Raw genomic sequence first — 12,531 nt, 5'->3', positions numbered from 1 at the left:
ACATCTTCTCTGTGACTCTCCACCAGTATTTCCCACTAGTTTCTCCCTCTGCTTATCCCTGTTATGCTCCTCATACTGTCTTCTCCAATTCCCCAGCCATTTTCATCCCTTGCTTAAGCAGAAGCTGCTGGCTTCTGGCTTCCTCTGCACTTCATCTGCAGTGCACTCATTATAATCAGTCTGCCAAACAGGCAGCATTCCTCCACTACCCACTTTCTTCTGCCTCCTGCCTAAGTACAGCTATATTTTTTTCAATTTAATTGAGTCCCTTGATTCCAGCTTTTCTCTCTCTCTCTCTCTCTCTCTCTTTTTTCTTTTTCTTTTTCTATTTTCTTATTTCTTTCTGTAACTGTAAGACGGCTTCTGCAATTTCCTTTCTTTGGTAGTCCTATGACTCTTTTTGCATGCTGTTTCTGACCACGGAGCTCCCCAGTGACCTCCTCAGACACACCGAATTACTTCTTTCAAAAATTTCCTTTAAAATCTCCTTTTGCTGTCACTCTCCCAGAGAGTGAGACTAACAAATAAGTTAGTCGTGCCTATCAGGATAGGCATTACATAAACCTTTTCCATAGCACTGAGCACAAAGAAGCTCAGGCATTAGACTACTGCGTTATCGTCCTCAGCTGCATAATAGCAAAGTGATTTGCAGATGCCTGCCTTCTGCTGCGGTCTGCCACTGAGAGGAAAAGTCACTTTGTTACCCTTCAATACAGCAGCAAATATCCTTTTTCCAGAGCTTTCAATCCACATGAATCAGTGTGTGCAGAGTTACAAAACTGCTGGATAGCACTTACTTGTGTTGTAACTAAATGTTTCTGCTGCACCCAGAACATCAACACCTTTTTTTTCTTAAAATAATTGCATATGTTCTTTCTTGGAAGGATGTACAAGATGTATCAGAGGCACTCATCATGTTTGGCATAGAGCCACTGTGTAATTACTATTATGCTTAAATTGCTGACCCCAAATATTCAAGTTGCTAAAACAGTTAGTAGCCTTGAGAAATGAATTTAAAGAACTTGGTATACAGAGTGATTTAAAAATGGTTTGCTAGGGCAGTTCACCCCCAAAAACGTCTTGGTAAAAGAAGCAAATTTCCTCAAATGACATCAATTGGTTGATTCAACAAGCATGTCATTTGTTATAGTTGTTTAAAAGGCGAATGGCTATAGCAGAATATATCTGAGAGTTGCTCCAAAAGTAAAGCCTCTGATGTTATGATACTGGCCCACCATGTCAGAGGCAGATGTTGGTGGCATGGCAGCATGGGCTGAACATTACATCCTGTTTACATCCTGTTACATGTCATTACTGTGTGACAGATGGCAGCAGAGGAGCAGCCTGACAGAATGGTGTCTGACATGGAAATGTGGATGAAGCAAAAGTGTGTCACTGAATTCCTCTGTGCAGAAAAAATGGCACCCATTGATATTCATCAATACTTGCTGAATGTTTATGGAGACCAAACAGTGGGTGTGAGCACAGTGAAGGAATGGGTGGTGCATTTCAGCAGTGGTGACAGCAACAGTGGGTCACCTCTGCTGGTGCAGATTGTTACGAGTGTGGCATGCAGGCTCTTGTTCATTGCTGGTGAAAAATACACAACTCACTGTAGTGACTCTGGTGAAAAATAGTGTTTTGTAGCTGAAAATGTGTTCTGTTAAACCATGTTAGTATACTCTTTGTATCTATTGTAGTTTCAATGGAAATAAATAGGAGGCAGTACTTTCAGAGCAAACTACATAGTCATTTTCAAGCTATTTATGATTTACTGTGTTGGTGATGCATAACATGTTCAAAAACATTCCTACTTCATAGGATAGCTAATTTGTAGATGGATGTTTCAAGCACCTTTTCAATGGACAAATCCTGTTCTGTGCCTTAATGAGTAAACCAGGGTGTCAGTAAAACACCTCCTGAGTACAATTATAAAGACACTGGCTCAGTTCTGCCTTTCAAAGTGTACTAATGGATATGCAAGTGCATTCTTAGTGAAATGGAATTCCTTCCCCTCAAGATACTGCAGTTGCTGTTTACCAGCTTTACAAAATTATTTTGTATCTGATATGTTACCTTGACATGTAAAGGTAAATAATGATTTACTATCACAACCTAGTGACAAGTGGAGAGAAAGACTTCTAAATGTGTAGAAACATACAGCGAGACCGGACAAAACCAGACATAAAATGACAGCAGAACAACATTTTTCCATTGCTTTAAGCAATTTTTATTACCATTGTATTAACATCACTTTTTTCCCCAGTGTTATTCAGAATAGAGCCTTACTTTTTGCAGACATTCGGAAATAGATTTTCCTGACACCTGTCAATCAGAAGAATGACAACTCACTGACTTGCCCTCACAAGCTTTTGGTCCCAGAACAACATCAGCACTCGCACCACCATACACACTGGTATGTATTTTGCTATCTATGTTAGCGTTAAACAACTTGCAACGAATTACCTCCCAAGGAAAACTGCCAGGTAACACAAGCTGAACTGACTTAACCAATCTCAGCTGGTGTAACTTTCCAGCTAGCCACCAGTGGTGTCTAACACTGCCATAGATGGGGATATGGTTTTACAGATTATCCTCTGCAATGAAAATACACGAAAGCAAAGTTATTTAAGGAAGATGTAATGAAAATAAGGTAAAACAGCGTGCTTGTCTGTATGTCCTGTTCTTCAGAACCCCATGGTACCAATGATATCAACATTACATCCCTTAAATCCATGTCTACATAAACAGCTTGATCATATTCCTACAAACTTCTTTACTGCTGGCAATGAAGTTTTTTTTTAAAAAAAACATACTTACTTGCATGCATTTATATGCATTGAATATTACACATGGGTAATACATGGTAAATATTTCAAATGGTAAAACCTGGGCTGTGTTTTATAAGGACAACCAAGTGATGAAGCACTTATCCCTCAGACAACTATGCCATACTCTGTACAGTAAAGCAGAGAAGTTCACAGCAAACTGATGGTTGCACAATCAACGTTTACTTCAGTGAACAGGAACATAAGATGCCTCATAGTTCCTGTGGATTGCTATGCATACCAGCATTCTCTGTGCAAGAAAAATGCCTGTTGTCTAGAAGAAAATGCAGTGAAATGAAATCCTCTTTCTTCTATTTGTAGTTGAAATACCTGTCATCACATTTTAACGTATGTTGAAGCTGCTGTGGTAGAATAGATGTAACCATTTCTGTTTTATGCAAAAAGCACATTGATGTACAAATGACTCAAATCAGGGCAAAACTTGAAACCTCTCTTTGGCAAATACATGTTTGTACTATAGCTTTTGTTCATGACATACATGTGGTTCTGTGGGAAAAAACTATTTATTTGTGCGATCTGCAGTATTTGAAAGCTCTTTTGAACAGCACCCTACATCTTTCCCTTAATTTTTCTGCCTTGACGTTTGCTTCTATCAAGAAATGCAGCATGTCATGATGTTTCACACACCTGAGTTGATGCTGGCTTGGACAGCACAGGGCTGAGTGATGCTGAACCAAAGAAGCAGAGTGAGGTCCAAGTAAGAACGCAGTTATTAGTATACCTGAATATGGATTATGTCATGCAGGTCATCCACATGATGTTTCTTCAGTCCTGGTCCAAAAGCTGGAGTCCCCTGGGCACTCAGACTGCATGATCTGAAGACACGGGGGAAGGCAGCCAATTTCAGCAGAACTTCTGTATGCTTGCTTCTCCCTATGCAAAGTTGTGCGTTCACAGAGTGCGCTCCGCATGGGGCCGCGTGTTCATCATCCAGGCTCAGAATCATCACTGCTGCGGGAGATCACAGCGGAGTATCTCACAACTCGTGCGTTCACAGCAACTTTCAGACGTTGTTCAAATGGACAAAAGGTCCAGTGTTCTTTTTCTAAGATATCTTCAAAGCAAAAGAGGCAGGGATACATTTTAAATGAAAGAGATTTAAAGGTGAAGGAGCTACAAAAGCTTAAATAACACAGTCGATTAAGTAGATAAAGATCCGGGGTCCTCAAGCGAGCAGCAGTTTCCACTCCGCCTATGTTTTAATGTAAAACAACTGCTGCCAGCAGCTCCTTTCCCACACGTTATCTTTTACGAGGGGGTCTGCCCGCCCCCGGTCCCCGCCCGGCTGTGGCACAGCGCCGAGCCCCGCGGAGCGCAGCACTTACCGTGCAGTCTCAGCATCCCCTCCGGGCAGGTTGGGGGCTCCCTGCGGCGCTCCTCTCCTTTAAGAAAAGAGAAAACCGGGTTAAAAGTGCCGGGTTTCCGCGTTTGATTCTCCGCGCAGCTCGTGGAACCGAGTTACCGACACGGCGCGCTGCCACACGGCGCTTTCCAAGGTTTTTATCTCAAAGAGAAGCAGGAAGGCTGGGCGCCAACAGCGGCCGAACCGCCAACACCCCGTCCCGTCCCATCCCATCCCGTCCCGTCCCATCCCATCCCGTCCCGTCCCGTCCCGTCCCGTCCCGTCCCATTGCCCGCTGCCGCCCCCGCGCCGATCGGTGCGGGCGGGAGAGGGGCGGCCCCGCGAGGCGCGGAGGGAGGGACCGGGCGCTGCGGCGGCGACTTTGCTCTTTAAATCGCCGGGCTGTAAAGCGGCTTTGCGGCTCAGCTCCGCCACGTGACGCCGCTCGGGGGGCAGCAGCCGCAGCTCGCTCCGGCCGGGCCCCAACTTCGGGGAGGCGGCGGCGCACGGAGGCGGGCGGGGCGGGGGCCGCCCGGCTCAGCCGGTGCCGGGGCGCCCGATGCCGGGCGGGCTGTGAGCGGCGAGGCTTGGCCGGGCACCATGCAGAAGAGCGTGCGGTACAACGAGGGGCACGCCCTGTACCTGGCGCTGCTGGCCCGCAAGGAGGGCACCAAGCGCGGCTACCTCAGCAAGAGGACGGCCGAGGCCAACCGCTGGCACGAGAAGTGGTTCGCCCTCTATCAGAACGTCCTCTTCTACTTCGAGAGCGAGCAGACCGCCCGGCCCAACGGCATCTACATGCTGGAGGGCTGCAGCTGCGAGCGGGCGCCGGCCCCCAAGGGTGCGGCCACCGGCAGCGCCAAGGACGCGGCGCTGGACAAGCAGGTGAGCGGGATGGGCTGGGCGGGTTGTGTAACCCGGCACAGACGGGTCCTGCCGGGTCCTGCCGCCTCACCTGCCTTATCTCCGCTCCGTTCTCGTCTTGGAACCCGTCACAGCCGCACCTGGCGCTCCCCGGTCGCGCCGTGCGGATGTCGGAGCTGTTTGTAGTCACGTTTAGCAGAGATAGACTGGTTTCTGGACGGCACGCTGCGTTTTGCCTCCTCTCAAATATCGGTTATGTTTATGTTTCTATAAATGACGCCGTAAAAACGTGACAGACCAAGGGGTCGCTCTCACAGAGACAGAACACCGTTTAGGTTTTTCTTGAGGTTTTAGTCTGAGTTTGCGAGGCAGACCATCAGAAAACACCTTTCTCCCATTCATCCCATTTCACAGAATAAAGCTGCTGAGTGTTGGAAGCTTTTCCAGACCTTAACTCTTTCAAACACACCCTTGCATGCATGTTGGTGTAGACACCAGTGTTTGCTAAGGCGTGCTGCCACAGTGACCAGAACTAATCGAGAACAAGACTGAAGAAGTATTTGAAAGTCTTTTGCCATTTAAAAACAATGCTTGTCTTCTTCCAGGCATAAAGTAGTAAGATGTGAAACTTCCATTTGGTTACAGAGGAAGACAAATTTATTTTAATCAGATGCTAATGAAAACTCCGCATTACACATTTTAACTGCTGGCAGTGTAAGAATAGTGCCTCGATTTAACTTGCTTTGATTTATCCTCTCAAGTGTAATAATGGAATGAAAAAAAAAAAATGAAAACAAATGAAAGTTGGACCTCAGCTTTTCACAGATCAGATCAGCCTTTGCCAAGGGACAAAAGAGAAAGAAGCCCACACAGTTTTGGTGGCTGGGATAGTTTAAACACCAGAGCAATTTGTGCAGAGGAATTACACAGTGAGAAAGAACAATTAATTACACGAGAGTTTCATCAGCATCCTTCAAATTAACATTTGGACTGACAGTACATTTTCTTTAAGTTATGTAGCCAAAGATTGTGGAAAATGCGTGCAGAAAAATATATTTTCCTTAGTTTTCCTATTCTTTTTAGTTTGATGTGCTTTAGTCCTTATTATCACTTGGAAATTCATAAGTCAGATCAAAACTCTGCTGAGGGGTGTTTGGAGTTGAATGGGGAGAGTGCTGGCACTGTGCTTTGGTATCCAGGATCCTGTGTTTTAGGCAACAGATGCATTTAGGCTTGGATATCTGGCTCCCAGCAGGCACAGCAGCTTAATTATTTCACATTGAGCCATGCTGGTGCTGTTAGCTCTTCCAACTGTCCGTCATGAGGGAACACAAGGTATTACAGACACGGTCATGCTGTTTTGCAAAAGATGCCAATAAGATTTTTTTAAGGTAACCGAAAATAATCAGAGCTTTAACAATTACAAAGGGATTTTTATTTTCCTCCTTTGCTGAAGGTTTTTGTATACTTTTTGCTTCAGAGTCCTTCAGGATGCTTGTTTTGAAAGTAAGTACAGTACATTTCTCAATATTAAGAAGTTGCGCTGTGCATGAATCAGTTGGTATTCTGTGAGTGAACCAAACGTGCTGCAGATACTCTTGATTTTCAGGGAAAGCATTGATTTAAAAATGGTGTTTTGATCTCCCTCAAAATTTTAGGAGTGATTTTGTAAATGCTATCTGCTCTGATTTTACTTCAGAATTATTTCAGGAAAGAAAACAGATTGAAATTGAGAGAACAGCGTGGAAGGAGCGCTGTTTCAAAACAGCAAATTATAGCACGGAAATTTGAAGAGCTTAAATTCTGATGTTAGTTAAAATACTTCTCCCTGCAGGAACCACAGAGAGCAAACAAGTGCAGGTCCCAACAGCTACTCCACTGTGACAGAGATAGAGATGATAGGAATGAGATTCAGCTTTTCTGTCAGAGATTCTGGAAGGAGATTGGTTTTGTACCAGTGAGTGGCTTCCCTCTTTCAGAAGTTAAATAAAATCCTGAAGAAGCAAGCTTTTCCCAGTATTTCATAGGAGACCAATGCTTGTTATCCAGCAAGTTTTTATGATTATTATTTTATTTTTATAGAATTTTGGAAATTTGTGTAGTTTAATATAAATATTTTTGTCTTCACTAGGAGGGTAACTGTTTATTAGTTTGTTTTGTAGCTGTAGCCCAAATACATCAAAACATTCTGATTTGATCATTAGTAACTGTCCTAGTGTGCTTTAGCTTGTGAATTTCTATGGTTTGAGCAGGAACCATTGTTTATATCTTGCCTAATCTTCCTCCCACTTAGCAAAATTAAATGAAGTATTAAGTCCATGTCCCCACAGATTAACAAAATCCAATTATTTGAATTTTTGCTGCTTACCGTAGCTGCGTATTTATTTTATAAAGCACATTGTGATTCTTTTTCAGTGTTTGAAACCTCACTGTTTTCTATATGTTCTGTGAATTAATGAAGGCATGTGCCACTAGCGGCTTTTGCTGCACCTCTCTGCTAATTCAGTATGCATGAAATCTGGCAACAATGCTTAAAGGTCATTTTATCTGAATATACAATGACTTAAAAGTTCATCTCCTTAACCTTTGATAGGCCAAGAAAACCCTTCTGCCACTCACTGTCTTGACTGTTATGTTACTCCTCAGGCATGTGTAAGGTCTTTTCAACAAGGCAGGTTACCAGGTTCAGCGGTAGTGCTGTTCATAAGTCATACTGCTTGTGTGCAGGCACATATTGCTTCTTTGGAAGTTCCAGTGGGTAGGTCCAGCATAGATACCCAACTTTTAGACATTCACTGTACATTTTCAAAAATAACAGATTAATTTGTTTTCTCAGTGTCTGGGTAGTTTGCATGGCAGTGGTCCTGAAATAGATATCATAGAGTATTAGCAGAGGTATTGCTTTGAATAAAACCGTGTAAAGGTTGTTGGGATTTTTTTTTGTTTGTTTGTTTTAAGATGTGGAAGCACTAATCCCGATAGAGAAAATAGGACCTTCTCACAGTCGATTCTCTGAATGGCTCTTGCATGAAGATGGTTTTGATCTAACTAACTCTTAATTACTTTTCCAGATAAACTCTATCCCCTTGTCATTTCTGGATTGTCGTAAGACAGTGTGGTTTGTGGACATAAGTGCAAAAATTACTTTCAGATACAGTCAAATAGTAACTAATAACGAGCAGCTGATAGTGGTTACCTCTGGCTCCTAGTGGAGAGTTCTGAGTTGGATTTACAGAATACTTTCTGGCCTACAGCAACATATAGTAAATAAATAGAAAAGTTTAGCTCTTCCGATCGCTGAGTTGATTGAACTTTGCTACCTGATAAATGTTTAGGATTTCTGCTTCCTTGGTGACACGTGTATTTTGTGAATAAAAATAACAGAAAATAAGTGCAATAAGTGCTGTGGCCATACTTACTATGGCATATTGCCAAAGTGTAGGCATTTTTAAGCATTAAATTCTAACCCTTGGAACGATATGTTTCTGTCACAGTATTAAAAAAAATACGTCCCTATGTGGGGAATATCTCTGAGAAATGATTCTATAGGTAGAATGAGTTTGTTTTTGAGATGCCTTCCTCTTTAAAAGTTAGCCAAATCTACACAGACATGATTTATAGAATACAGATGTCCTTCAGTTGGTTAATATTAACTCTGGCTTTCTTAATCTATGTCAGGTGACTTTGGTCCTGAAGGTGACAATGATCTGTTGTTTTCTGTCTGCAAATGTTGATCATGCTCAGAGCAGAAAGGCAGCGTTAAGAACATTGGAAGTGTGGCAGAAATACCAAAACCAGTGGGTACAAGGTATTACTGAAGAGAAACTGCAGTGTGACATCCTTAACGACTCTCTGTGAGGTGCTGTAATACTGCAGGATGTTACAGTGGAAAAGCGTGCTCCTTACTTGAAATATTGGCAAAGATATGATCCCAAATGGCAAACATCATTTGGCAAAGTCTTGTTAAGGGACATGCTGGGAATTCTCTGTAGCCAACAGGTGAGATATTAACAAGTGAAAGACTGGAGGCACGTAAGATTAGAACTTCATCCCAGAGCATCATGACCATAAAAAGTTGTGTAGATACTTAAAGGGTCAGAATTTGTTCAACCTTTGCAGGCTTCAGCATTGCACAAAAGCTGCACAAAATGACTGAAGCTAATGCACGTACAACAGCGTAACTCATGCTTAAAATGTGAATAGTTTCATATCAGTTTAACATGAATTTCATTCTTCTTGATGGTATTTCTGTTAGTAAAGCTGCGCACATTTCACTTGATTTGATTCCTCAAGAGTTTTTTAGGAATGGGTGGGAAAGAACCAAAAAATTCTGAGCATAAAAATAGCAAGTCTGTCCCTAACCTGCTGGATATTTATGCTCCATCCATCTTCATTTGACTTTGTTTAACATTTAAAATATATATTGTTTTCTCCATTGTCATAATCCACACACATCTGTAAGAATGCAGCTTGCTTCCCAGCCACTTGCTGTCCGTACCGATTTCTAACTGCTTACTTGAAAAGAGATAAAGGCAGACCTTTCTTTTTTCCTGTGGTAATCAGACAACTTTATTGCACTATTTTCATGTACTATGTATAGCAGTGTCATCATTAGCAGCACCTTATTTTTTTTTTTTTTTAATCATCTTGCTAAGGATTTTTCATTCTAAGAATGTGTGTGTACAATAAAATCTGCTAGAGTTTCTTACTTCAGCCACACCAGTCTAATCACTGGTCTTGTTTTTGTCACCTGCAATTTGTCTGCATTACCAACTAGTTTCTATAGAGAGGAAAGGGACAGGTCTTGTTCTAGGGCATCATTTTGTGATTCCTGGCATATGTACCCATATTGCATCCCTACCAGCAGTGATGTTCTACCTAGATAACAGTGCATACTCTCTGTGTTTCAGCTGATTGCTGTAGCACCTTTTGCCCTCACTAAAATTGACACTCTGGATTGTGTCCCACTTTGTCACCTTATCTTGGTTTCGAGGATGGCTGCTCTGGGCATTTGTGCAGAGTTGTTGCACTATTCTCCGCAGCTCAATATATAAACATGGAGCAGATTTGCATCAAAAAGAACTGCTGTGGTACAGTAGTAAATTGTTAATGTAGACCTAATGTGGCTGGTGAAGATAATGAGGCCTGAAAATCTCCATCCACAGGTTTTGGCTGCTCTTAGCAACGGATTTTGCTGCTAGCTGTGGTGTACTTCTCTAGATCCACTTTTTCGAAGCAAGTTTGATGCCATGGCTGCAATGCTAACCTGTTTTTCAGTGTGAATGTTCTAAGCTTCCTCATTTTGTGCTTAAAAGGTGGTGCGATGTTCAAATTTAGGTACTGTTTGATAGATCTGATGGAGTGCTGTAGGGTTAGATTTTGTTTGAACTGAAAACAGTTCTGATACTTGTTGCTTTCTTTTTGTCTGTGTGAACAATTTAGGAAGACAATGCCATTGCTCTGTTCATAAAGTTAAAAGAAAATAAGATTTCACATAGTACCTCTTTTCAGCTTTTCTGTCTGGCAGCCATTACCGATGCTGATTGAAAGATGGGATTTTATTTAGCACACTGCCTCTGCACTAGGTGCCTAGGAACATATGCTTGCAATCTAGCTTCCAAATGCTTTTTGACTTGCCAATCCCATAAGGGTTTCTGTTTGAGGTACAAAATCTGTATACGTAAAAGCAGAGGCTTCCCCAACTCCATCTAGTCATTTCAATGTCTTCATGATCTTTTCCACAAGTTCAGAAATTAGCATTTTATTAGGAAGTGATTATAAATTACTGTCTGAATTAATTTGTGTCATTGTAAGTGATTTTACTTCCACTGTTCTGTAGTGCAGGCATTTACAGTGACAGCTTTATTCAGTTCCACTACTTCTTTTGTAAATACACATTGTGTCTTCAATCTCAGTGTCTTATTTATTGTAAAGAATTGGAATTATTTTCTGTATCTCTCAAATGGTTCCCCCTTTTCTTCCCATGGTACTGCAGGACAGTAACTTCTGTTCATTTTTTGCCTGTTAAATCTTTATCTGCGGTGTAATGGCTGATTAATGGAAATTATCTGCCTTATAATCAATCTATGGTGTGACTTAGTGTGGTTGGAGTTCTTAAATCACTGCAAGATTTCCACTGCACAGCTGCATCCTCTCCAGTCTCTTGAAGTCTGCCAGATCATTATGGTGCTTTTGTTAAATACTCTGCATCTATTTAGCATTCTTTGAAGAAATTATAAACACTCTGCAAGTGTCCGTGTATTTAAATTGACACGGAGTAGGATGCTGCTTGTGTAACTTTAGGTACCCCATGTGAGCTGACGGGGAGGACTAGGGAATGATTCATTTCAGCATAAGAGATATCAATATTGGTTAAACTGAGCGGACTCCACTGACACCTTCTGAGTTGCAGCTGACTGAAACATCAACTTAGATTCCTGGCATGCAGACACCTGTATTCCAGGCATGTTACATGATGTGTTCTGCTGCTGGCATGGAGAATAGGCTTCTTATTTTTTTCTTTTCCCTATCCAACCATGAAGTTTGTGGTGTGTCGACAAAGTTCTGAAATCTCCCGTGCTGGGTGCTGAGACGTACAACAACATTGCTGTTTTTTGTTTAATATTTTCGTCATGTTCTGGGTTCTCACATGTTGGAAGTTTAGAAGGATGGAGTGGGACAGTGTTTTTTAATTCTGCTTTCCTTCCTCCCCTTCGCACAAACTGTTTTTCCTGTTTCAGCACATACTGAAGCTTAGATGTACTTCTCTGGAATGGTGGAAAGCATGTTTAGTGACTTTTTTTGACAGAATCTGTGATGTCCTCTAGAATTTGGGAATTCATTTTTAACTTCATGCATTCATGGGTGTTCAAGTATGACAAGAAAATTGCCACGTTCTTTTATGCTAATTGTATCCTCTTCCATTTAGCACAAAGAGCGGTTTTAGAGAAATATTAAAAATGCTTCTTCCTAATAAATATGTGGAAGTTCAAAGTTGTGGACCATCTGCAAAACTCTCATAAGAGAAAGAAAGAGAGACTGACTGAAGAGAGAAGGAATCCATCACTGACTGCAGTACAGTACTGTCATAGTCATGCAGATGTTTATGTGTACTGATAAAGGAAAAGTCAGTGTTTGAGATGATAACACTGCTGCATTAGTTGCGTAAGTGTTCTTGCCTATTTCTAGGGCTTGACCAGGAACATTGGGCAAATGAGGGCTGTTGGATAATGTTCCTGGGTTGGTTCTCTGTCTTACCTGTGTAATTTTTCAGGGGTATTTGTCAGGAATTTTGTGACTTATGGTTGTAGCTTCCTTGACACAAGACAAGCATGATGATTAAAGGCAATACAAGCTGAGCTTGGGAATAGTGGAGGGGAGATGAATTTGTTGTTCCAGGCTTTCCTCTTCTTTTTCTTTACTCCAAGCTACATGCCAGCATGGCATGCTTAAAGTTATAAGTGGGCAGTGGAATCT

General features: G+C 41.9%; 1 protein-coding gene and 1 long non-coding RNA gene across 3 annotated transcripts in view; one reads left to right on the top strand and one right to left on the bottom strand.

The window, feature by feature from the left end:
* Positions 1–2,206: 2,206 nt before the first annotated feature.
* On the bottom strand, positions 2,207–4,435 carry LOC107306542. Its single transcript, XR_001552174.2, has 2 exons — positions 4,175–4,435; positions 2,207–3,903 (listed from the first exon to the last, which is right to left on the bottom strand). It is a non-coding gene; the product is annotated as an uncharacterized LOC107306542 (long non-coding RNA).
* Positions 4,436–4,709: 274 nt separating this feature from the next.
* RASGRF2 (Ras protein specific guanine nucleotide releasing factor 2) overlaps positions 4,710–12,531 on the top strand; it is a 112,284-nt gene continuing 104,462 nt past the window's right edge. For both annotated transcript variants that reach the window (XM_015849798.2, XM_015849797.2), the window contains exon 1: positions 4,710–5,076. In XM_015849798.2, the coding sequence (XP_015705284.1) occupies positions 4,792–5,076 (285 nt within the window). In that variant the 5' untranslated portion in view covers positions 4,710–4,791. The remainder of the gene's footprint in view (positions 5,077–12,531) is intronic.

The sequence above is a fragment of the Coturnix japonica genome, chromosome Z (assembly GCF_001577835.2).
Source record: "Coturnix japonica isolate 7356 chromosome Z, Coturnix japonica 2.1, whole genome shotgun sequence".
NCBI classification, from domain to species: domain Eukaryota; kingdom Metazoa; phylum Chordata; class Aves; order Galliformes; family Phasianidae; genus Coturnix; species Coturnix japonica.
Note: the sequence above shows the minus strand (reverse complement) of the source record. Positions and strands in the feature narration are given on the sequence as shown.